This window comes from Macaca thibetana, chromosome 3, assembly GCF_024542745.1.
Source record: "Macaca thibetana thibetana isolate TM-01 chromosome 3, ASM2454274v1, whole genome shotgun sequence".
NCBI lineage: Eukaryota > Metazoa > Chordata > Mammalia > Primates > Cercopithecidae > Macaca > Macaca thibetana.
This window is the reverse complement of record NC_065580.1, coordinates 94,162,308-94,189,602: the sequence shown is the minus strand read 5'-3', so window position 1 is coordinate 94,189,602 and position 27,295 is coordinate 94,162,308. Positions and strand designations below refer to the sequence as shown.

General features: G+C 40.4%; 1 protein-coding gene across 2 annotated transcripts; it reads right to left on the bottom strand.

Annotated features, from left to right (window-relative positions):
- Nucleotides 1–90: 90 nt before the first annotated feature.
- FAM221A (family with sequence similarity 221 member A) lies at nucleotides 91–27,295 on the bottom strand. 2 transcript variants are annotated; one of them, XM_050783138.1, is made up of 7 exons: nucleotides 27,129–27,295; nucleotides 22,848–23,021; nucleotides 18,338–18,528; nucleotides 15,896–16,102; nucleotides 8,765–8,872; nucleotides 5,884–5,966; nucleotides 91–648 (listed from the first exon to the last, which is right to left on the bottom strand). In XM_050783138.1, the coding sequence occupies exons 1-7, from the start codon at nucleotides 27,191–27,193 to the stop codon at nucleotides 580–582; spliced, it is 897 nt and encodes a 298-aa protein (XP_050639095.1). In that variant the 5' UTR covers nucleotides 27,194–27,295; the 3' UTR covers nucleotides 91–579. The 2 variants fall into 2 exon arrangements, with proteins under 2 accessions (XP_050639095.1, XP_050639096.1); XM_050783139.1 differs by having other exon boundaries at nucleotides 5,884–5,963; nucleotides 27,129–27,251.

Genomic DNA, 27,295 nt, shown 5'->3' with positions numbered 1-27,295 from the left:
ACAACACAACTTAAAAATCAGTAGATAGCTTCGGCCTAAGAAAGATGATTGAAAAAAAAAATCAGTAATATCACTAGAAAATGGTTGTATAATTTTAAGATACATTTTTTATTTAAAAGCATAACATTACAAAGTTTGAAAAATAAAAAAAAGATTTTAACTATTTTTTGTTTGCTTTGTTTTCTTGTTTTTAACTTACTATTTTGAATGACAAAAAAGTGGCTCTTATATATTTGTCCGAAACCCTTGATAATATCTTTGTTTAAATAGCCTGAAACAGTTAAATTATTATGTACTAAAAACATTTACTGTACTCTCAGACTGACTCATATAAAATAACCTCATTTGTCAGGAGAGAGAAAGGTACATACAAAGTAGTAAATTATGAGTTTTGACAAAAGTAATAGGCATTTTTAGTTATTTAAATAAATTAAGGAAACATCCCAAAAGACATTTATACAGTAAAAAAAAAAAAAAAAAAAAAAAGTAAATCATTTCAGGAAAAATAAACTGTATTATTACATTTAAATAAACATGAAAAAGATACTTGGATGATGGTTTTAATTTATCCAATAGTCTTCATGAAGGTTTTGTAGCTGATGGCAATGGAGCTTTTCCTTTCCACTTAGCAGCCTTTTCCATTTTCATCTGTAAATTTAACATATTTATTGATATAACTTGTAAACCATTCTAAAGAAAATAAAAACTTGCAGAAAACTCATTCAGATTCATGTCACAACCATTCCACAGTTATTAAGCTGCTAAATACAAAAGCCAAAATCTGTTAAAGGGACATAATTACACATTTTTAAATGGTTTTATTTTAATTTTACAGAAGCATTTTAATAAAAGTAACATGAATATTGCTTTAGAGAAAAAAAATTAATTTCAATTGCCACTAAAATTACAAGTGCTAAAATGACTAAACTTACATCCAGCCTATGCACATTCCCTACAGAGTTATATAATGCACCTAATCCAGCTGGATTCTCTCTGGAACGTGGACTGCTTTAAGGATAGTTTCCTATAATTCTGGTTTCTATATTCCCAGTTACCTTTCTAAAAGCCTTTTCCTCCTCCATTGTAGTTAAAGCAAAAAAGCAGCACACATACCCTAAGCAGTGGCCTTCTAACTTTTTAGACACATAGAGACCTTTTCCAGGGGATTAAAGACCCCAGAGAACACAAATCCAACCTGCCTCCTACTCACTACCACTCACATTCACACACACCAATTTCCAGAGGCAACCCCACTGCCTTACCTCTGCAAGAGAAGGGGAGAGCAAGTCAGGGCCCATGGTAGAAGGCAGGGCCTCCGACCTTCTGAACTGATAGGAATAATATCAAGAAACCAGGAGAGACCTGGTAAAACCAGTCTATCCAATCTTATCAAACTGCAAGTAATACAAGCTTCCAATCATAAAACCAGATTAATCCAACCTCTGTCTCCTCCACATTTATTCCCTCTCTCGCCTCTTTGAGTTGGGTTGGGAACCTCATTCGGACACCATACACTCATATCATTCTTGCAAACCGTATCAAACAACAGGTCATCTGAAGGACCCCCAAAAAATACCCTATTCTAGGGCAAAAATTATAGGTTTTGATGTCAAATAGAAGAGAAAGTGAATCCTACTTCTACCATTTATTAAGCATTTGGGGCAATTTATTTAACAGTTTTACATTTGTAAAAAAAAAATGTCATAGTAATAGCTACTCCTCAGGGTTGTTCTAAAGCTGTAAATAATATATATAAAGATCTAGGCACTTAAGCACTCGATAAATGCTAGACCCTTTTCCTCACTCATTTAAAGCCAAGTGCTAGATTTGTAGAAACATAAATTTTTAAGAAGCAAAGATGCCAAAATACAAACAAAAACCAAAGCAGTGTTTGTCATTTGAAATAGTACGTAGCAAACACATCCATCAACCATCTAGTCTTTTTTTTTTTTTTCTTTTTGAGACAGTCTCGCTCTGTCGCCCAGGCTGGAGTGCAGTAGCACAATCTCAACTCATTGCAACCTCTGCCTCCCAGGTTCAAGTGATTCTCCTGCCTCAGCCTCCCAAGTAGCTGGGATTACAGGCATGCACCATCACACCCAGCTAATTTTCGTATTTTTAGTTGAGATGGGTTTACACCATGTTCACCAGGCTCATCTTGAATGCCTGACCTCAAGTGATCGGCCCACCTCGGCCTACCGAAGTGCTGGAATTACAGGCGTGAGCCACCGCCTCAGCAAACCATCTAGAGTCTTAAAAGCAAAGATACCTGCTCCTCTTTCTTTTGTTTGTTTTGTTTTTTTGTTTTTATTTTTGTTGTTTTCTTTTGTTTTTTAAATTTCCTGGCAGGAATACAGTGCTTTGCACCTAGCAGACCTTTGATATTTGTTTCCTTAATAAAATTCTCCTTTCTTGGGGAAAAGAGACCAAGAATCATCCACAGCAGAAGAAAATAACTTGAACTGATATAGAAAAGCAACTTCTCAAGAGGATCTAAAAGCAGTGGGTAAACTATGTTACCACAGAGGTCTCACTCATCAAAGCCCACTTACACTCAGCATAGATTCTTCCCTGCCAGATGTTGCCAATGATTAGCAAAGAATGCAAGCAAAAACCAGATACACACATGGCATTGCTCTTGCGAGAGGCTCTGAACTATCAGACACACAGCTTCCTAATGATCCAAATGGTTTTGGAGTAAAAGACGACTACTAATAGCACGTATGGTACGTGTCACCTCAGAAGAAGTTATTTAGGTATAGGCTTCTTAGTTTTTATACTCCATTAATCACACATGGTGGAAAGTTTATAAGCTGTATCTCATAAATCTACAAATCACAGAGGCTAGAAAGTTATAAACTACATCTCATAAATCCATAAATTCCAGGTTTATGTTATTTTTTTTTTTCCCCAAGACAGAGTGCTGCTCTGTCGCCCAGGCTGGAGTGCAGTAGCACAATCTCGGCTCACTACAACCTTGCCTCCTGGGTTCAAGCGATTCTCCTGCCTCAGCCTCCTGAGTAGCTGGGATTACAGGCGCATGCCACCATGCCCAGCTAACTCTGTGTGTGTGTGTGTGTGTGTGTGTGTGTGTGTGTCTGTGTGTGTGTGTGTGTGTGTTTAGTAGAGATGTGGTTTCACCGTGTTGGCCAGGCTGGTCTCAAACTCCTGACCTCATAATCTGCCCACCTCGGCCTCCCAAAGTGCTGGGATTACAGGCATAATACACCCAGCCTATAATAAACAATCTTGACAGGCCACGTATATCCTTTAAAACATTCACAGATAAGAATTCCTCTCCTTATCTTCTCACAAGCAAACACCATTGGCATGTTTTCAAAGCAGTCAAAACTCCAGGTTTCTGGAGAAGGGATGGAAGGAATTCTAGAATCCAGTCTCCCATAAGCCTGTGAGGAAAAACTAAAACTTGGCCGTGAGTGTGTGTATTCCAAAAATGAAGAGTGATTTGATTATAACTTTATACCCTGATGCTGCTGCAAAAGTTGCCTTTTCTTCCATCACTCTGACCATTTCATCTCCCTCGCTGACATCCTACCACACCTCTTTCCCCTTGCTATGGTCTGAATGTTTTTATCCCCACAAAATTCATGTTGAAATCCTAACCTCCAATGTAGCGGTATTAGGAGATGGGCCCTGTGGGCAGTGATTAGATCATGAGTGCAGAGCCCTCATGAATGGGATAAGTGTCCTTATAAAAGAGGCCTCAAGACCCATCATGCCCCTTTTACCATATGAGGACACAGCAAGAAGATGCTATCTGCGGACCAGGAAGCAGGCCTCCACGAGACACCAAATCTGCCGGCACCTTGATTAGACTTCCCAGTCTCTGAAACTGTGAGCAATAAATTTCTATTGTTGATAACCCACCCAGCTTTACGGTATTTTGTTACAGCAGCCCAAACAGACCCTTAAACCACAACTTTTGAAAAGAACTTTCTGCAGGGATGGAAATGCCTTGTGCTATCCAATAAGGAAGCCACTAGCCACGTGTGGCTACTAAGCACTTGAAATGTGATTGGTATGACTGAGGAAATAAACATTTAATTTTTAAAATTTAAATTTAGCCTTATAGAGCCCCATATGGAGACTGACTAAAGCATGGATATAGAATGCTTCCATCACTGCAGAAATCTCTATTTTCTAGCTCTGACTTAAATTCTGTCCTTTCCCCTTCGACTTCAAAATTCTTAAGCTACTCTGTCTCCAACTTACTTCCTGAATTTACTTAATGTTCAACTTTTTCCATCCTTTCAGTTACTCAACAAGCTCTTGTCTAAGAGTCGTACAGGATACAACAAAAAGTGGCGGGAGTATCTTTACTTTTGTGGAGTTTATTACCCGGCTGGAGAGATAATGATGTCCACGAAACAACAACCCTAAAGAAAGTACTTGCAGCCATGTGGCTGAAATACTATTCCCCACACCTCATTAAGCCAACATTCTTTCATCTAGTAAAACAAAAAAACAAAATAAAACTCTCAAATATGAACATGGCCATGAAACATATCAAAAGTATAAGAAGTTGACATGTATGAAAGTATCAATTATATTTGTGTTAACTTTTTTAATTTTCCATAAATTCATAATTCACTAAAAACCTATCACACACAAAGCACTGTGCTAGGTGCTAGGGAAAATATAAAGATGAATAAAACACTGTGCTTATCTCCAAGGCATTTACACCCTGGTGAACTGAGTCACTTTCACTTACAGCTGTGAACACATCAAGACTTCACTTGTTGAGCCCTGGAAATTGTTAAAATATGTTTATGTTTAATGTTCCGTTTCTTAAAGAATATTGGGTAATTTTTTTTTTTTTTTTACATGGAGTTTCACTGTCACCCAGGCTGGAGCGCAGTGGCACAATCTTGGCTCACTGTAATCTCTGCCTCCCAGGTTCAAGCGATTCTCCTGCCTCAGCCTCCCAAATAGCTGGAATTACAGGCCTACACCACCATGACCGGCTAATTTTTGTATTTTTTTTTAGTAGAGACGGGGTCTCCCCATGTTGGACAGCCTGGTCCCAAACTCCTAACCTCAGGTGATCCGCCTGCCTTGGCCTCCCAAAGTGCTGGGATTACAGGCGTGAGCCTCTGCGCCCAGGTGTGTATTGGGTAATTTGAACGAGTCTGGATACACCTAAAAGCCTCTAAGAAGAATAAGTAATACATATTAAGAATTCAAAACAGACGCCAGGCGCGGTCGCTCACGCCTGTAAAGCCACTCCTTTGGGAGGCCGAGGCAGGCGAATCGTGAGTTCAGGAGATCGAGACCATCCTGGCTAACACGGTGAAACCTCATCTCTACTAAAAATACAAAAAATTAGCTGGGTGTGGTGGCGGGCGCCTGTAGTCCCAGCTACTCCGGAGGCTGCGGTAGGAGAATGGCGTGAACCCGGGAGGCGGAGCTTGCAGTGAGCCGAGATGGCACCACTGCACTCCAGCCTGGGTAACAGAGAAAGGCTCCGTCTCAAAAAAAAAAAAAAAAAGAATTCAAAATATACTCAATCTTTATTTGACAAATATTTTTAAATAAAAAATAAAGGTACACGTATAAAAAAAGAAATTCAAGATACATATAATTTACAAATCTGCTGATATTGATGTTTATTACTGACAATTTTATTTGCACATTTATCCAATCTTTATGGCCTTCATAAATAAACCAGTGTATTAAATATCATGTTATTCTCTAGCCCTGTTTCTGCGTAAATTATTCTAATAAGCCTCAAGGCCTAATACCAACTGTGAGTAAAGACTTTATAAATTATTTTCAAGGATGTTCCACATTCAATATATAATCATTCTAGTGCTTTTGCTACAAGTAAATGCTTAATGCAAGTGGATTTCCTCAAAAACCTACCCTTTCCTGGTATCGTCTCTCAAAGAAAGCCATATCATCCTCTTCAGGTCTCCTTAATGAAGAAACTTGACTACTTGTACCTACTAACAAGGAAAAAAAAATCTAAGTAATGTATTTATATCATTACATATTCCCCTGAAATAAAAGAAAGAAAATTTTCTCCTGCCAGGTGATAATGTTTTATTTTTCAAACTAAAAATGGCCTAAATGAATAATTGGTCATACTACCTAATTCTCTCTTTTTAGAGAGAATGGCATCACAGGACAAAAGTGTTTTTCACTAGCAAACATTCCCAAACAGTCCACAGTTCATATTAAATAGCTATTCCATATAAGAGTACACTTAGTTTTGTCCCACTACTTTTTACATTTTATAACTAGAAATCCATGTTACACTTTGAGATAATGCACAAAAGTAATTATTGAGGTTTGGTATTGGCAACCATAGTAATGATAGTACCTGCTTCAAAATGTTTCAAAACTCAACTATTTTATCCATGTTTCACGGTACTCACTTTGTAAAATGGATCAAGCACTAATTTACATGCTGAAAGGAATTTTTAAAATTGCTTCTGTAGGAAAAAGTCTGGTTTTCTTGGTAGGTGCCCCAAGAGCCTAATTTCATAGAAAAGTTCACCTTCGTTGCAAGTGAATATCTTCACTGGGTCCCTTCATTTCCAAAGCAGAATAGCAACCTGAACGCTCACGCTTCAGTTTCTAAAGCATATGAATTCACCCCCAATCAGCAACATGTAACTCCAGACAATCACCAGAGTACAGCTACAGTCTGTCGACTATCTTTCACAAAAGTCTTACTGAGAAGAGTCAGAAGGGATGGATGTTTAGAATAAGTGTTATCTACCCATTCCTCTGGAAACTCTGGGTATATCCCTGGATCATGTGGGACCATTTGAGCCAAACCTCTTCCAGACTCATCTACATTGAGTTGCATTATAATGGCATATTACTATTTATCTAGTAAAATGGTATACCCCAACTCTTCAAAGGTGACTATCAGGCCAGGTGCAGTGATTCACACCTGTAGTCCCAGCACTTTGGGAGGTGGAGGCAGGTGGATTGCTTGAGCTCAGGAGTTCGAGACCAGCCTGAGCAACATGGCAAAACCCTATCTCTACAAAAAATTCAAAATTTAGCTGGACATGGTGGTGCATTCCTGTAGTCCCAGCTACTCAGGAGGCTGAGGTGAGAGATCACTTGAGCCAGGGAGGTGGAGGTTGCAGTGAGCCAAGATCACACCACTATACTCCAGCCTGGGTAACAGAGCAAGACTCTGTCTCAAAAAAAAAAAAAAAAAATAGAAGCCGGGCGCGGTGGCTCAAGCCTGTAATCCCAGCACTTTGGGAGGCCAAGACGGGCAGATCACAAGGTCAGGAGATTGAGACCATCCTGGCTAACACGGTGAAACCCCATCTCTACTAAAAAACACAAAAAGCTAGCCGGGCGAGGTGGCACGCGCCTGTAGTCCCAGCTACTCAGGAGGCTGAGGCAGGAGGATGGCGTAAACCCGGGAGGCGGAGCTTGCAGTGAGCTGAGATCTGGCCACTGCACTCCAGCCTGGGCGACAGAGCAAGACTCCATCTCAAAAAAAAAAAAAATAGAAAGAAAGAAAAGGTGACTATCAGAAACAAGCAAACATCTGCTGTATTTGCTGAAATACAGCAGCAACTTTTACTTTAGCCACTAATCACTGAGGATCACTACACTGACTTAAAATCCAGCATGCCAGGCCAGGAGCAGTGATACATAGCTACAATCCCACTGCTTTGGGAAGCTGAGGCAGGAGGATAGCTAGAGGCCAGGAGTTTGAGACCAAACTAGTCAACAAAGCAAGACCCTGCTGCAAAAAAAAAAAAAAAAAAAAAAAAAAAGTTTTTTTAATTACCCAGGTGTGGGGGCACACCTGTACTCCTAGTTATGTGGAAGGCTGAGGCAGGAAGATCACTTGAGCCCTGGAGTTCAAGGTAACAGTGAGCCATGATCACACCACTGCACACCAGCTTGGACAACAGAGCAAGAACTTGTCTCAAAAAAAAAAAAAAAAATCCAGCATTGGTGTAACATTCATTAGCACTGAAGAACTCAGGCTTCCTCCTGTCTAAGAAAGAAAAACATATAATTGACTGCACTTTCCTCTGTGCCTTGGCTGCCACTAAACTCAGTCAAAACTGAAGTTTAAACAAAGTAATTACATCAACCTTGAAAGCTGCCACAGTTGTGTCCTTTTCTTGGCTTCTTACTTCTATATATATTTCATCACTACGTACTAAGTTGTATGTTGCTTTTTTGCAAGCAGCCTTAAAATCCCTTATGGGGAATGTCTAGATGTATGAAAATACAGATAAATCAAAGAAAATTCTCATTTTAAAACATTCTAAAATACTAAATTTTAAATACCTAATAAGTCATACAAATTTATTCTTCTTGTTTTCAATAAGGGAAATATAGAATACTGGTGCTTAAAAATGAATTGTACCTGCTCTTAATTTATAAATGATAAAACTCTGCTAACCTATGGTTATCACTGGGTTACGCCTCTTTGGGAAAACCCAAAGGCAATTAGTCCACCAGAGGGCCCTCTTATTCAGACACCAAAGCATGTACCAGAACAAGGTTTAAAACTTCAAATTATAGTATTACCAGAATCCTTTAAATTCTCGGAGTTAGCTATTTTTCCCAACACAAAATGAAGTTGCTTGCTTTTTCTCAGTGTGTGGCTTACATAAAAGAAAGTAAAATGATAGCTTAACTTGAAGTTAAATTATCGTAATAATGAAAAAAAGAGAGATGCCTAGAAAACAAATCAAAGCTCCATATTCTAATTTACTACATCCAAAAACAGTTCTAAACTTCATTTCATTACCATCTGTTAATGTCTCTGGAGAAGAACTAGATGATGCTTGAAATGCTTTTAGGAATGGGTTGTCTACTGCCGTAATGGGAGATTCTAAAAATTCAACCGAAGGTGCACCTGAGAAAACAATACATGGAGAATAAAAATTAAATATTTACAGGGATACAAACAAGTTATTACTCCTTTTTTTTTTTTTTTTTTTTTTTTTTTTTTTTTGAGACGGAGTCTTGCTCTGTCGCCCAGGCTGGAGTGCAGTGGCCGGATCTCAGCTCACTGCAAGCTCCGCCTCCCGGTTTACGCCATTCTCCTGCCTCAGCCTCCTGAGTAGCTGGGACTACAGGCGCTCGCCACCTCGCCCGGCTAGTTTTTTGTATTTTTTAGTAGAGACGGGGTTTCACCATGTTAGCCAGGATGGTCTCGATCTCCTGACCTCGTGATCCGCCCGTCTCAGCCTCCCAAAGTGCTGGGATTACAGGCTTGAGCCACCGCGCCCGGCCTACAAGTTATTACTTCTAATATAAATAAATTGGAACCTCAGCAGAATCATTAGAAATTCCTTCTATAAAAAGAAAAAAAAAAATTAGACTGGGTGTAATGGCTCACGCCTGTAATCTTAACACTTTGGAAAGCCAAAGCAAGAGGATTGCTTGAGGCCAGGAGTTCAAGACCAGTCTTGGCAACATAGGGAGACCCCATCTCTACACACAAAAAAAATACAAAAATTAGTTGGACATGGTGGTGTGTGCCTGTAGTCCTACCTCCCTGGAAGGGTAAAGCAGGAAGATCACTTGAGCCCAGGAATTTGAGGCTGCAGTGAGCTATGATCACATCACTTCACTGGATCCGGCCTGGGCAACACAGTGAGACTCTGTCTTTTTATTTAGATTTTTATCTGACACATAAAGTAAAAGCAAATGGGTAAAAGTATTCTGCACATTTCTGAGAACTTTTTTCACAGAAGAAAAGAATATTATGTACCTATGTTAGCATAGAAGTTCAAAACCCTAATATGTAATACTTATAAAACACTATCAAAAGCAAGACATTCATAATAAGGAACCTCTGGCTGAAAAGGGTAGAATAAGTGTATTTTTACTTTATTCCTTACTAGGAAGCCATCTGAAAACAAAGTATGAAAAATAAAGAAGAAAGTGCCTTCTTCAGTGAAATGAGGAAACATCCACAACTCCAAACCATAAACTAGAAAGACTAATTGCTAAATACATTGACTTCTGGACCAAAAGGAAGGAAGCTTCGGAGAAAATGTGTAGCTGCTCTGCCTTCTTCACAAACCACCACCTTCCCCCCACACTGCTATCTCTATACCACAGGTGAAGGAAAAAGTGAACTTTTGGTCCTAACTGGGTTAGAAGTTAGCCTCATCTTATAAACAGTGTGGGATGATTGCTCCGCCTCTCCCCACGCCGCCCCCTCCATCCCCAGTGGCTCCGATGGGGCATGTGGGAATATGAGAGAAGGCTCTGGCCCACGCAGGTCCTTGTGCTGCCCTCTGGCGGTTGCAAGTGCTACTGATCTCAAATGCTCAACTTGAATTTAATAAGTTGGTCTCTCAGCTTGATAGGGCCTGGTAGCCTTATGCTTGCTCCCACTGTAAGTATAGACTCCCTCAATACCTGTCACTTCCTCTATTGAGTCCCCCAGATTAGGGGACCCACCCCCAGCTCTGCCCCCTGCTATGATAGACAGCATGGCTGGCCCACTGACTCACAGGTCAGCTGCCTTCTCACACCCCCAGAGAGCTGGAAATTATGGACTCTTTCCACATCAAAAAGGAACCAAATTCCAGCAAGAGGTTTCCTTGGTCTAGGTATCTACATGGCTAATAGATCTGGAGTCCCTCTGCCCCTAGGTTCCTTTACACCTGAAATCAGAACAAAAACATCTTATATTTCCTCTCCTTAACTCTCACCTTTCTTCACCCCACCTTCTTTCATGGACCAAAAGGAAGAGGTTTCCTTTCTCTATAAAATCATGTGTCACATAAGACATTTTAGTCACCAATGGGCTGCATATACAATGGTGGCCCCATAAGATTATAATAGGGCTGCCCTATAATAGTGTAACATTTTATTGATTTATTTTGAGGCAGGGTCTCGCTCTGTCACCCAGGCTGGAGGGTAATGGTGCCATCACAGCTCATTGCAACCTCTACATCCCAGGCTCACGTGATCCTCTCACCTCAGCCCTCACCAAGTAGCTGGGATTACAGGCACACACACAATACCATGCCCGAATAATTTTTTGTATTTTTGTAGAGACATGGTTTCGCCATGTTGCCCAGGCTGGTCTCAAACTCCTGGGCTCAAGCGATCTGCCTGCCTCAGCCTTCCAAAATGCTGGGATTACAGGCATGAGCCACTGCACATGGCCCATTTTATTTTTTTATGCCATATTTTTACTGTACCTTTTCTATATTTAGAAAAATTTAAATATACAAATACTCACCATTGTGTTACAACTGTCTACAGCATTCAGTACAGTAGCATGATGAACAAGTTTGTTGCCTAGGAACAAAAGACTATACCACGTAGCTAGGTGTGTAGTACACTCCACCATCTAGGTTTATGTAAGTACACTCTATGATGTTCACATAACAAACATCAACTAACAATGCATTTTCCAGAATGTATCCCCATCGTTTAGTGGCACATGACTATACCTTTGAAGATACTTAGTGTTAAAATACTAGAAGTCTCTAAAAGGCAAAGACGCCAGCTACCACCATTATTTAGCATTGTTCTGGAAGTACTAGCCATTTTGACTGGTCAAGAATAAGAGTCATAAATATTGGGAAGGAAGAGGCAAAAACATTATTTTTTAAAAATAAACTAAAAATTGAGTAAAAACTCTAAGATTAAGTAATAAGAATGGTAACAAAAGCAATGAAACACTTTTGCTTTTTTATAAACAAACAATAATCAGTAAGAAGATATAATGGAAGAAAAAATATCTCATGTATGATACTAATGAAAAAAAATTGGCCAGGAATGGTGGCTTACACCTGTAATCCCAGCACTTTGGGAGGCCGAGGCAGGCAGATCACCTGAGGTCAGGAGTTCGGGACCAGCCTGGCCAACATGGTAAAACCACGCCTCCACTAAAAATACAAAAATTAGCCGGGCATGGTGGCACGCACCTGTAATCCCAGCTACTCAGGAGGCTGAGGCAGGAGAATCACTTGAACCCAGGAGGCAGAGATTGCAGTGAGCCAAGATCATGCCACTGCACTCCAGCCTGGGAGACAGAACGAGACACCATCTCAAAAAAAATTAAATACCTAGAAATAAACTTAATAAGGTTGTGCAAGCCTTCTGGGATAACAACTTCAGAATTCCACTTAGCTGTACAGACAAATAAATGAAAAGATACTATTTAAAAATATCAGTTCTACATGGTGGCTTACACCTGTAGTCCCAGCTACTCAGGAGTCTGAGGTGGGAAGATTACTTGACCTTAGGAGTTTGAGACCAACCTGAGCAACACAGTAAGACTCTGTCTCTAAAAAAAATATAAAACGTAAAATATTAGCCAGGCATAGTGGCATGCGCCCATAGTTGCAACTACTCAGGAGGTTGGGTGGGAGGACTGCTTGAGCCCAGGAGTTCAAGGCTGCAGTGAGCTATAATCATATTACTGCAGTCCAGCCTGGGAAACAAAGCAAAACCCCATCTTAAAAAGAAAAAAAAATTATTTCTACATTCATCTACATATTCAGTGTGATCTCAATTAAAATAATAGAGTGTTTATACCTTAACAAAATGATGCCAAAGTTCTGAAAGAATTAAAACGTAAGAATAGGTCAGGAAAATTCTGAAGCAATAAAATGAAGTCATAAATATTAACTAATTTATTTATTATAAAGCTGCAGTAACAAAAACAATATAGTAGCTGTACACAAATAGCCAACAATGTGGCAGACTAGGGAGCCCACAGAAATCTTCGGGTTGAACCCAACCCTGCTACTTCTTAGTTGAATAACACTGAGCATGTTATTTTACTTCTCTGTGCTGCGTATCCTCATCTGTAAACTAGGAATAATAATCTAACTCACAGAGTTGTTGTGAGGATTAAGTGAAATAATATATGTGATGTGGCTCAAACAACTGCTGGTAGTACAAAGTTGCAGTCATCAAACATGATCATCATCATCATTTTTTGACACTGGTAGTTGGGTTTTCTTTAGCTGTTGCTTGAACCTAACACAATTACGCACCCATAAAACTACAGAAGAATTTACTTATGAAATTTAAGAAGCTAGTTATAAAATTACCTAGAAGAGAAAATGCACAAAAATATCAAGACAATCTTGAAAATAATCACAAAGACGAGGAATTTACCACATCAAATATCATGACATACCAGGAAGCTATCACAAAAAAATAAATATATATATATGTATAAAATATTGGCACAGGATAGACAAATGGGCCAATGGTACAAAATGGAGAATATGACAGAATATGGTAGAGTTTCCATGGAATACTATGCAGCCATAAAAAAGAATGAGTTCATGTACTTTGCAGAGACATGGATGAAGCTGGAAGCCATCATTCTCAGCAAACTAATGCAGGAACAGAAAACTAAACACCGCATGCTCTCACTCACAAGTGGGAGTTGAACAATGAGAATACATGGACACAGATAGGGGAACATCACACATAGGGGCCTGTCGGAGGGTGGGAGGCGAGCGGAGGGAGGGCATTAGTACAAATAGCTAACGCATGCAGGGCTTAAAACCTAGACGACAGGTTGATAGCTGCAGCATATCACCATGGCACATGTATACCTATGTAACAAACCTGCATGTTCTGCACACGTATCCCAGAACTTAAAGTAAAATAAAAATAAAGAATACGGTAGAGTGTCAGATGATTTGGGAAAGAATGGTGCTTGAATAACTGGCCATCAATTTAGACAAAAACTGAAGTTAGACACATCTACCTCACACTTTCACAAAAAATAAATTACAGATATATGAAAAAGCTAAACATAAAAAAATACTAAAATAAAATGCAAGAGAATATATTTATAAAACTGAAATAGGAAAGGCCTGTCTCCAAAATTTTTAAACTGTAAAGAAAAAAAAAATTAAGTTAAAAGACAAATGACAGGTTGAGAGAAAATGTCTGCAAAATAAATAACAAAAAAAAATACAGAATAATAAAAAGACTTCCTATAAGTCAATGATAAAAGATAAAAACAAAAAAAAATGAGCAAGGGATATGAATAGGCCATTCACAGAAAGTGAAATGGCCAATAAATATGAAAAGATCCCTGTCTCACAAATAACCAGGGAAATCAAATTGAAACAACAACGACAATTTTACACATCAGACTGGCAAAAAAATCAAGTTTAATAATATCAATAATTAGCCTAAATGTGAGGAAATAGGCAAGCTAAAGCATCAGTAGAAGAAGTAAACACAAGCAGAGCATTTTTGGAGGACATTTTGGCAGAATGTATTAGAATTTTACAGGTTAACATGCTCCAGTAGTTTTACTTCTCTCTATCTACCTTAGAGTCAAATTCATGTAAGGATACAGGCAGACAAATTCAAGGATTTTCTTGGCAAGATTGCTTGTAATGGCAAAAAAAGATGGAAATCTAAATGTCATGAACAAGGAAATGATTAGATAAACTGCTATATCTATAGTGTGGAATACCATACAGCAGTTAAAAAGAACGAAGTAGACTTGTGTGTCCTGACACAACAGGCCTTTACATTTTTCTAAGCTAAAAAACAAGTAAAGCCAGGTATGGTGATGCATGCCTGTAATCCCAGCTACTAGGAAGGCTGAGACTGGAGGATCGCTTGAGCCCAGGAGTTCAAACCTAGCCTGGGCACCATAGCAAGACCCTATCTCTTAAACAATAAATACAAATAATTTTTAAAAATTAAAAAGTAAATAGTAAAATTGTATGTTAAAGAGAAAAATTAATTGATGATAGCAAATTACCCTCGGGGAAAGAATCAGACAAAGAGAAGTATTCAAGGGTGCTTTGCAATTAATTTTTCTTTTTTTTCCACTTAATTTCTAATGTTTGAATATTTTACAAGAAAATACACACTTGTATGGGCCTGGCATAGTGGCTCACACCTGTAATCCCAGCACTTTGGGAGGCTGAGGCAGGCGGATCACCTGAGGTCGGGAGTTTGAGACCAGCCTGACCAACATGGAGAAACTCCATCTCTACTAAAAATACAAAATTAGCCAGGTGTGGTGGCACATGCCTGTAATCCCGGCTACTCGGGAGGCTGAGGCAGGAGAATCGCTTGAACCTGTGAGGCTGAGGTTGCAGTGAGCCGAGATCGCACCATTGCACTCCAGCCTGGGCCACGAGAGTGAAACTCTGTCTCAAAAAAAACAAAAAAAGAAAAGAAAATATACACTTGTATTTATGTAATTTTTAAATGAAAAAATACATGCTTGTTGTAAAACAGAAAAAAAAAAAAAACTTACACACAAGTGTTTCGAGCAGACAGGGAACACATTCTGCTCCCCAGTCCCACTCAGCTCTCAGAAGGATCCATCTACCTTTAACAGTTTAGAATAGATCCTATTAAACTTTCCCTACATTATTTACAACATATATGTATGCAAGAAGATATATGTGTGTGCACACACATACATATTTTACTACAGAAGTGATTACATGTATATACATGTATGTTCATATACACACATGAACATAAGCCTACTGTTTCCAAAATGAAATGGATACAATAGCATAAGTTACATACAGTAGAGTAACAGGTAAACTATATCATATCAAATAAAATAAATATTATTCAGCTATTTCAAACAATGGAGATGTGGATTCAAATTTGAGTACAAGTATTGGGATGAGAATGATCTCTGCCACGTGCTTTCTAAATTCTATAATGACAATACATTGTATGGTAGCAATAAAACCTCTTTCTTGGATACTAAATAGGTCTGAAAAAATAAAAAATAAAATAAAAATTTTAAAAACCTCTTTTAAAAAATAAAAATCAAATGAGAGAATGTTTTCTGAAAGAAAAATACTATGAAGTGCTTAAGAAAGATAAGCCTTCACTATTGCTAGCATACATAAAAACAATACGATGGGCTCACATTTCACATAGCATCACTTACCAATCCCACTGTCATCTAACCGCATGTAGCCTTCCGCCAGCGAGCTGAAACCAGTTAATCCTCCCATGGCTGCATAAGGAACATCCTGTCCCACTGGTTTTCCCTGAGCCAATCTTTCTTGCTTAGTTTCCACTACTGTGTCATGGGCATATGCAGGCTGACCACAAGCACAAGTGAAGCAGCTATGGAATCCTGAACACTTGGAACCTGAATCAAGATGTAAAGGGAGTTAAATTCTTAAAGGTCCTATGTTGTCTACCCTAAAGACACTTAGCCTGGCAAAAGCCAGCTGAATCTAGATCCTCTGGCCCCTGTAACTCTTACCTCCAGCCACTGAACTCCTTCCTAGCCACTGTTCTTACTTCTAAAACATGCTAAAGTAGTAACCGGATACAACACAGGAAAAAAAAAAAAACTGCAAAACACAAGGACTAAAAGAAATTGAAGAGCCAGGTAATGCAGGCCCTCTCCTCAAAAACGGAATTATAAGCGGCATGGCAGGGACAGCCCAGTGGCCAGGACCAGGTGAAGAGATAATGTAGAAATCTTCCTACAGATCAACTCCCCATAAAAGCCAAATTGGAAGGCCAATCTGTAGACACAGAAAGGGTGTAGTGGAATCTTGTTCAGCAATAAAAAGGAAAGAAGTATTGATATAGGCTACATGGATGAATCATGAAAACATCATGCTAAATGAAAGAAGTCAGTCACAAAAGACCACATATTCTATGATTCTACTTATATAAAATGTCCAGAATAGGCAAGTCCAGAAACAGAAAGTAGAGTATGGGTTGCCTAGGGCTGGGGAGAGAGCAAAGTAAGGAATGACTCCTAGTGAATATGGAGTTTCTTTTTGGGGTGAGAAAAATGTTCTGAAGTGTATTGTGCTGGTGGTTACACAACATTCATGCTGATTATAAAAAATCATGAAGCTGCACATTTTAAATAGGTTAATTATATGACATGTGAATTATGTCTTAACAAAGTTGTTGTATGAAAAAAATCAAGCCATATTGTAATGGAGGCCAGAATATACCATTAACAAAATCTTTACCCACTCACACCTCTGACAAACATATGGGAACAGCCAGGCGCAGTGGCTCACACCTGGAATCCCAGCACTTTGGAAGGCTAAGGTAGGGAGATCACTTGAGGTCAGGGGTTTGAGAACAGCCTGGCCAACATGGTAAAACCCTGTCTCTACTAAAAACACAAAAATTAGCCAGGTGTGGTGGCGGGTGCCTATAATCTCAGCTACTTGGGAGGCTGAGGCAGGAGAATCACTTGAACCCTGGAGGCAGAGGTTGCAGTGAGCCGAGATCACACCACTGCACTCCAGCCTGAGTGACAAGAGCAAAACTCTGTTAAAAAATAACAATAATTATTTTTTATATATATATATGAACCAAGGCATATAAATAAATCAGTTTTCTCCAACTACTTCCATATTCAGCCAATGAAACATTTATTCCTGCCACTGTCATTAAAAATATTTTATTATATACTTCATCATAAGATTTCAACTCAAACTACTATAAAAACAACTGGATTGACTATCTCCTGAAGGAAACTAATGGACTAGCACTCTACCTAGTTCAATGGATGATCCAGTGTAAGGGCAAAAGGCGTAGAGGTTGGAATTTGGGTACAGGTATTAAGGTAAGGGTGCTACTGCAAACAAAGTATTAAAATGATCATGCTATGTTAATCTATCAGCAAGCCATAAAAATTTTTTGACTTATAAAATGCTTTTTTAAAATCTATGAATAGAATTTAGCTGATTCAACTCCCGTATTCGAAAATTTGAATCAGATCACATCTGGTAATTCTTTTTTTTTTTTTCTTTTCTTTTTTTTTTTTTTTTTTTGAGACGGAGTCTCGCTGTGTCACCCAGGCTGGAGTGCAGTGGCCGGATCTCAGCTCACTGCAAGCTCCGCCTCCCAGGTTTACACCATTCTCCCGCCTCAGCCTCCCGAGTAGCTGCGACTACAGGCGCCCGCCACCTCGTCCGGCTAGTTTTTTGTATAGAGACAGGGTTTCAACGGATTAGCCAGGATGGTCTCGATCTCCTGAACTCGTGATCCGCCCGTCTCGGCCTCCCAAAGTGCTGGGATTACAGGCTTGAGCCACCGCGCCCGGCCCCTACATCTGGTAATTCTTTAAAATCCATTACTATTACTTAAATTATCTGAACTACATGAAATGAGGGTTTATGATTATCAAGCATACCATTAACTCTGAATTCTTCCACAAAAATGAAATCTTAGAGTATCTATCCATTGAATTTTCCTTAGTTGTTTCATGTTAACGCTATAACTGAATGTTAACTCCACAACTAATACAATTGAATATTAACTCTACAACCAGTACAAAGGCACGTTAAATATTCAAGGAAGACGTATAAACATTCTGAGTTTATGTGTTTATAATTATATAACTCACATATATTGCACATAAAGCCAGGCGCAGCACTGTGCTGATCAGCAAAGTGTTTGCACCTGCAGCGAATGGGCTGGCTGCCATTCAAGGGGACATAAAGGTAAGCCCTGCATTGGCAGCCAGTCACTCGGCAGGGCAGATCAATGGGGCGCTGCTGAGGAATCGTTTCCAAGTCAGTTTTATGTTGTTTATACCTAAAAAAAAGAGAGAGAGAAATCTGAACACAATACAGGTATTATCAAAAATTACAATTTCTATTATATTAAAGGCAGATACGATTTTTTTAATTATTATTGTTTTATTATTCTTCATAGTAAGGTGAAAATAAACTCTCCTACATATAGTACTTGTATCAGCTATGTTGCTTTGGTCAGAGGAAATCTTCACTCTTTTAGATTTCTATTTTTAGTTATTTCAGAAGCTGTTTCACAGCAATACAAAGAATAATTATATAATTTCCTCAAAACACTTACCTCTACAGATTCCTTAATATAGAAGCACAACCTAAGAGTATGAAAAAGTTCAGGTCGGGTGCAGTGGCTCAGGCCTGTAATCCTAGCACTTTGGGGGGCCGAGTCAGGTGGATCACCTGAGGTTGGGAGTTCGAGACCAGCCTGACCAACATAGAGAAACCCCGTTTCTACTAAAAATACAAAACTAGCTGGCCATTATGGCACATGCCTGTAACCCCAGCTACTCAGGAGGCTGAGGCAGGAGAATTGCTTGAACCCAGGAGGCAGAGGTTGCGGTGAGCCAAGATCGCGCCATTGCACTCCAGCCTGGGCAACAAGAGCAAAACTCTGTCTCAAAAAAAAGAGAAAAGAATGTTATTTTTATCAAAATGCATTACTTAAATTTATTTCCATATGTTTGCTACTTAAAATAGAAATACATTCAATAAACGCGTATTTATGTAATTTATTTTAATATAACTTTTGACTTCAAAATAAATTATCAATATTTTTGAAAGCCAAAGCTCCTCCTTATACTACTGTGATTTTCTTAAATAAGACCACTCACTTTCTTCTCATAGGTGATATTCAGTAAAATAATACTAAATTTATTATTCTCAATATTAATCAAAGAAAAATCCAAATTAAAATGAGATACCATTTTAACTTAGCAAAAAGAGTCAAAGTTTTTTAAAACTATATGTAATACACAATGTTATCAAGACTGTTACGAAAGGGCCAGGTGCCAGTGGCACATGCCTGTAATCCCAGCACTTTGGGAGGCCAAGGCAGGTGGATCACTTGAGCTCAGGAGTTCGAGACCAACCTGGGCAACACGATGAAACCCCGTCTCTTCTAAAAATACAAAAATTAGCCAGGCATGGTGGTGCATGCCTGTAGTCTCAGCTACTCGAGAGCCTGAGGCAGGAGAATCCCTTGAACCCGGGAGGCAGAGGTTGCAGTGAGCTGAGATTGCGTCACTGTACTCCAGCCTGGGCAACAGAGTGAGGTTCTGTCTCAAAAAAGAAAAAAAGAGTGTTACAAAAGAACAAATGCTATTTAATAATGTTTCAAGAAATGTTAAAAGGTCCATTATTTGAACCAGAAATTTCATTTTTGGAAAATATACCCTAAGAAAATAATTCCATTTATAGAAAAAGCTTTATGCATACCAATAATATTAGCAATAGTACTTACATCAGCTACATGATACACACACCCACACAACATAAAAGAACTAGTAAGTAAATTACTAGACAACAGGTTTTCAAACCTTTTAGCAGTGAAACCCCTTTGTCAAATAACATCTTTTATAGAACGAGAATACATAAAACAAATGCAGAATTGGTTAGAGCAAGAGGAAGAACAGAATAGAGTTTCCCCTTCTAACCCGCCGTTCCACCTGGCACACCCTCAAGGCTCTCTCACAGCTCCGGAGAACACAGATAAACACCACTGGACTAGCTGGACTAGCTGGCAGGTGTTTAAAATCTTGTTTTTGACCAGCACATAACAACGTGGAAACATATTTCTGTGATTTCTGTCATTAAAAAGTGGCTCAGTATTTTACGCAAACACATAATTAACAACAGTTAAATGAACCATGTAAAGAAAAAGTCAGGCCGGGCACAGTGGCTCATGCCTGTAATCCCAGCACTTTGGGAGGCCAAGGCAGGGGAGGCAGCCTCAGGATCACCTGAGGCTAGGAGTTCGAGAGCAGCCTAACCAACATGGAGAATCCCCATCTCTGCTAAAAATACAAAATTAGCTGGGAATGGTGGTGCATGACTGTAGTCCCAGCTACTTGGGAGGCTGAGGCAGGAGAATCGCTTGAACCCATGAGGTAGAGGTTGTAGTGAGCCAAGATCATGCCATTGCACTCCAGCCTGGGCAAGAAGAGTGAAACTCTGTCTCAAAAAAAAAAAAAAGGAAAAAGAAAAAGTCATACAGATATTGTAAAAAAAACAAAACAAAACAAAACTAGCAGCTGGCTTTGGGTAGTGAGCTGCTTCTCTATATTGTATATAGAATATATTCTGTTTCTATATATCCCCCATTTTCCTTAATAATCATATATCACTTTTATGGTTGGGGGAAAAGTTTGGAAGAAATCTCACTGAGTGGATCAGTACTAAATACAATAACTTCTCCATCAAAGTTGAGTTGGGTCAGCTGAGCATGGTGGCACACATGTGTAATCTGAGTACTTTGGAAAGTCCAAGGTAGACAGATCACTTGAGCCCAGGAGTCTGGGCAATAAAGCCAAACCACTTCTCTACAAAAAAATACAAAAATTAGCTGGATGTGGTGGCACACGCCAAGAAAAACAGTATAAGAACTGTACAAAAACACAGTGTCTCTGGCCCCAGCTACTTGGGAGGCTGAGGTCAAAGGATCGCTAGAGCCCAGGAGGTCGAGGCTGCAATGAGCAAAGATAATGCCACTGTACTCCAACCTGAGTGACAGAGTAAAACCCTGTCTCAAAAAAAAAAAAAAGTTGAGTTGGATCAGTTCTGATGTTCAAGTCCATGCTGTATAAGTTATACAGAGATTAGAAAGTGGCACTAAATTTGTGTAAGAATAAATTATAAAACTATCACAAACTTACCAAACCCCTCTTTAATTCTGAAAGATATCAACACATCTCTTATCCTCCATTCCTCCTCAGTGTTTTTAGCTGGGGTTGCTAAATAAATTTATAGTCAATCTATATACAACATTACTCATCCTAGCAACTGCCTAACAAACTCTGGCAAACTGCAACTCTAAATAGCAACTATACAAAGAGTCTCTGTGAAAGAGCCCCAGAAATTGCTATCAGAATAGGGTGGTTCCTCTTGGAACCGAAAGTTAAAGTTGCTGCCTGAAAACATGGAATAGGTTCAGAGACTTTTCTGTGAAGCAGCTTAGGTATTCTGAACTTTACAACTGTAAGACAGTAGCAAAATTTAAAGTAGAGCACACACACAGCAAAACGCAAAGTTCAGATACAGACAACTCAAGTCAAAAACTGGAGCCTCACTTACTTCCTTTCCTTTAGGCACTTTTCTTGGAACATGACCATTTGTAATGCAAAGCAGTGTGCTTGTTTGTTTAAAGAGAGGTATCAACATAGCAGATCCTTAAGGTATAAAAAAGGCCATTAGTAAATTTGAGGAGAAATGTTTATACTTATAGATGGACAGCATGATCAGTGTGGGCCAATTCAAGCAATGCTTAAAGTAGTTCCTCAGTCTGATGACCCATTCTCTACCTTCTCCAGTGATGTGAGATGTAGGTAGACTCTGCTCCCCAGTCAAACTGAAAGACCCCTGGCAAAGCCACAGGGCCAAACATTTTTACCAATGGCAAGAGAACTGCTTAAGATGGTAAGACTCCATGATGAGCGCTAATAGGATATGATGGAAAAATTTTAATTATAGCTTTAAAAACCTTTAGATAATTTTTGTGGGGTTTGTTTCATTTTTTTGTTTTATTTTGTTTTGTTTTGAGACAGAGCCTCATACTTGTCACCCAGGCTGGTGTACAGTGGCATGATTTTGGCTCACTGCAACCTCACCTCCCAGGTTCAAGCAATTCTCCTGCCTCAGCCTCCCAAGTAGCTAGGATTACAGGCGCGTGCCACCACACTCGGCTAATTTTTTGTATTTTCAGTAGACACAGGGTTTCACTATGTTGGCCAGACTGATCTTGAACTCCTGACCTAGTGATCCGCTCACCTCGGCCTCCCAAAGTGCTGGAATTACAGGTATGAGCCACTGCGCCCGGCCAATTTTTGTTTAAGAGACAAGGTTTCACTCTCTGTCACCCAGGATGGAATGCAGTTGCACAATCACAGCTCACTGCAGACTAGAACTCCTGGGCTCAAGCAGTCCTTCTGCCTCGGCCTCCCAAAGTTCTGGGATAACAGATGTGAGCCGCCATCCCCAGCTGATAATTTCTACTCTACTACATAAAGGACAATTGTTAAATGTTTCTCAGTCATCACAATTTGTAGAAGTAAGATATGCTTAGCTTTTTATTTTCTAATTATCAAAAAACTTTGCAATAAAGTATCTTACCTATGTGTACAAAAGCACAGTGTCTCTGGGCCCACAAGTTTACAATCCATCCCTGTTGGTGACCGCCAGCTCACAAATAATCTGTTTTGTAAGCGCAGAGGTAAAACTTTTCTTTTGTATTCTTCATATTCTTCAGGAGTAAAAAGTTTCCCTCCATCATCCTCACCAACAATTCTACAATAAAAATATATATTCCTCTTAAACTTTGAGTATTTATTTTCCGGGTGAGCTATGACCAGGCCACTGCAAATATTAAATAAATTTGTAAGCTTTTATTTTATAAATCTGTCTTTTCTGACAGATGTGGCAGGCCAGGTCTCCGTAACACCTTTTACTGCACTGACTGAGTGGTGAAGTTAAATACTAAAAGCTGATAGAACCAGTGTCCTTATACAAAGGCTGGAAAGTAACAACAGCCCACAAAGAGTTTTGCCCAGGCCTTTCCTGGGCCTTGCAGCATGACAAGATAACGAAGGAATTCTTAAAGGACCCATTTAGGACTAAACAAGTTTTATTGGGGGTCTGAAGAAACTCCCCAGACCTCCACAAACAAGTTTATTGGGGGTCTGAAGGAACTCCCCAAACCTCCATGATTTAGCACGAGACAAGACAAGAGTAATCACCCAGCACCTGGACCCATTTAAATTAAGTAAATTACTGAGGCTCCAGAGGAAGGTCTTCAGGACTCAGATCTTAGTTATAGATTAGAAGTTAATCATTTATGGCTTTAGATAAATGCACACTTACACATAAACATATAGCTTAAAAGGTATATAAGCTCTGGAAAACTTTGTAATTTTGAGTTAGTCTGCCAATATCTTCCAGGCCTTCTCCCTATAACCAGTTACAGAAATAATCTCCCTTCTTTCCCAGTTCGTCTGAATCGCATTATTGGGCCACGAGAATAAGCAGCCCAACCCTTGGTTTGATCCAGAAACATAGGTGCCTCAGCCATGAACCTAGTGATGGGTGAGAAAAGAAATCTTTTCTCCCTTAACTTCCTATACAAGAGGGTTATTAATAGGAAAAACAATGAATTCATAACGCAACTTTACTGATCCAGGTTTATCAACAGAGGATTACCACATATTCATCTCAGTTTTTCCTTTGATACTGAAGCAAAGATTCTCATTCTTCTCATTAAAGGTAGAGCCTTAACTGCTAAAAATTCTAACATTTTCCTCCTTTGAAAATGTATCCCAAAAAAGTACAAAAAATATCAAAGCAGAAGCCAATATGACTAATTTCCATACCTGTCTCCAAACCCTGGCCAGGGGTTTAAACACGTGGAACCTAAATACACACTTGGTTCAGCAAAGGCCGGGCGCGGTGGCTCAAGCCTGTAATCCCAGCACTTTGGGAGGCCGAGACGGGCGGATCACGAGGTCAGGAGATCGAGACCATCCTGGCTAACACGGTGAAACCCCGTCTCTAATAAAAAAATACAAAAAAAAAACTAGCCGGGCGAGGTGGCGGGTGCCTGTAGTCCCAGCTACTCGGGAGGCTGAGGCAGGAGAATGGCGTGAACCCGGGAGGCGGAGCTTGCAGTGAGCCGAGATCTGGCCATTGCACTCCAGCCTGGGTGACACAGCAAGACTCCGTCTCAAAAAAAAAAAAAAAAAAAAAAAAAAAGCTCAAACTACATTTGTGTATTAGGTAATCAGGTTTATCATTGTTTAATTTCAGAAGTAAGAACCCAAAATTTTATGGGAAAATATTAAGCCCCCACTATTTCTATGAAACGAAATTAAGAATTGGCCTCCCTGGAGGAAAAGAAAGCACACCTAAAAGAAGTTTTTCCAAAACTGAAGACATTTCTCCCTGAAAATACTCCCCTTGAAAAGTCACAAAAAGTGATATTTGTAGAATGCTACATGCTTTTTTCCATACTTTGAAGCCTTTAGCTGAGGTAGAAAATAAAAACCATTGCTCTATGTGCTTGCCATTAAAAAAAGGAAAACCAATGTATAAGCTATGAAATAATCAAAACTATCTTCTTTACACAGACAATCTAGATACATAATAGCAAAGAAACAAAGGGCATTTATTTCTGAGTTAAATTTTGGGCCATTTCACTTTCTTGTACCTATTAAGAATACCAACAGGTATTAAGATCTTAAGATAAATACGGATCTTTAAAAGATCTTTTAAAAGTAAGATGTCATTGGTATTTAAGTACTAAACCAGTGCAACTCAAATTTTATTGTACTTACAGAATCCCCAGGGGATCTTGTTCAAATGCAGATTAAAACTCACAGCACAGTGGCTCACACCTGTAATCCCAGCACTTTGGGAGGCTGAAGCAGGCGGATCACTTTAGGTCAGGAGTTCGAGACCAGCCTGGCCAATATAGCAAAACCCCGTCTCTACCAATAATGAAAAAATTAGCGGGGCGTGGTGGTGGGCGCCTATAATCCCAACTACTCTGGAAACTGAGGCACTGAGAATTGCTTGAACCATGGAGGCAGAGGTTACAGTGAGCTGAGATAGCGCCACTGCACTCCAGACTGGGCAGCAGAGCAAGACTCTATCTAAAATATATATATATATATTTATATACCTGTATATAAATGTATAAATATATATGTGTATATATGTTACTCCCACAGTGTAACAAGCCTGCATGCTTCCCCTCCCAACTGACTCCCACCAAAGCACCTAGACAAGACCAAATCCAGGAAAACTCTTAGGAAGGAAAGTTTGTTTCCTTCTAAACTCATATTTTGACTCATCTTCCCACCCCACCTTCCCAGCCCACCTTTTCACATCTAGGCACTCAAGTCCTGTTTTCCCCACTTTTCTAAAATCCTGACGTCAGTAAAGGACCTAATAATCTCTTTCAGAGGGAAGTGTTTCAAGTTATTTATGATTGCAAAAATAATTTCCCAGCTGGGCACGGTGGCTCAGGCCTGTAATCCCAACACTTTAGGATGCCAAGGCGGGCGGAGCCCAGGAGTTCAAGACCAGCCTGGGCAACATGGTGAAATCCCGTCTCTACAGAAAATACAAAAATCAACTGGGCGCCTGTAGTCCCAGCTACTCGGGAGGCTGAGGCAGGAGAATCACTTGAACCCAGGAGGTGGAGATTGCGGTGAGCCGAGATCGCGCCACTGCACTCCAGCCTGGGCAAGAGTCAGACCCTGTCTCAATAAAATAAATAAATACATAATTTCCCACCAGGTCTGCCCTAACATGTTCGGAGCTAGGCAAGAATTAACTGGAGGCCCACAATTCACATATCTAAATATCCAAGTTATCAGTCAACACCAGCTCCAGCAACTTGCTCCCAGGCAATAGCTCTGGAGAACTGGAGGCTCAAGGAGCCGGCTCTGCTCTGCGCGAGGACTGGATGGTGGTTGTTCTGACCCTGAACCGGGCGTGGGAACTGACCCCATCAAGCTCCTAGCCCTTATTCTTCTAGCTCAGAATCTCCAGGCAGTTCTAAGGGTTACCGAAAACTACACCAACGGGGCAGTCGGAGCGCGGGAGAGCAGTCAGCTGGGGGGCCGTCTGCGCGCACACCTCTGGGTCATCTGGGTCGCCCACGATGCCGCAGAGGAGGCCCTGTCGCTCGCTCCGGCCTCCCTGGCCGAGCCTGGAGCGTCTCCCCTCTGCTTGTACACACACATCCTCCAGCCCCAACTCCGCGTCCTCTGGCGGCCCTCTCCAGGACTTCCCATCCGCCCAGATTCCGGACGATCAAAACCCCCAGGAAGCGGAAAAAGAGCGCGTCGCTGCAGGTGCACCAGCCTCGGTCAGGACCCAGGACAATTAGCCGGGTCCTCAGGCCAAAGGAGCGCCTACGTTTCCAGTTTCGGAAGGGGTTTCTCCAGAACACCAAAACACCAGTCGGTGCCTTTCTCCTAAAACCAGCACCTCGGGGTGGGGAGTGCGTTCAGAAGTTCACGGTTGACCCTATTACTGGGTTAATTTGATGCATGCTAACTTCTATAGCCTCTAGTACTCGATGTGAATGTTTTCAATGGCCATTTAAAAAACAGTTGGACCTCTGTATCAACTAGAGTTAGCCATCCTTCTTGGAAGGGAGCAGAGGGACTTCTTAAATGGCATCGGAAGACTCATCATTGCATAGAACTGCGTGGCCCTACAATATTTAATTAGGCAAAGACGAAACTGGAATTAATCTAGGCCTCCCCCAACAACCCAGGCAAAGATTCAGGGAACCCCCGCGGACACCCGCCGGGCCCCTGCCCTCGCCCTCAGCCCAGGGATCGTGGCCCCTCGGAGCGGCGAAGGGCCGGCCCGGAGCCACAGCCTCACCTCCTATACTCCAGGTACTCGTCCACTGCCGCCGCGCCGCGGGGAGGCAACGTCAGCCGCTCCATGGCCGGTGGGGAAGCCAAAGGCGCCCTCCCTGCTGGCCCGCCGACCGCGAAGCCCCACCCGGCCCCGCCCCCTCCAGGCGCTGCGCCCCGTCCGCCCGCCTC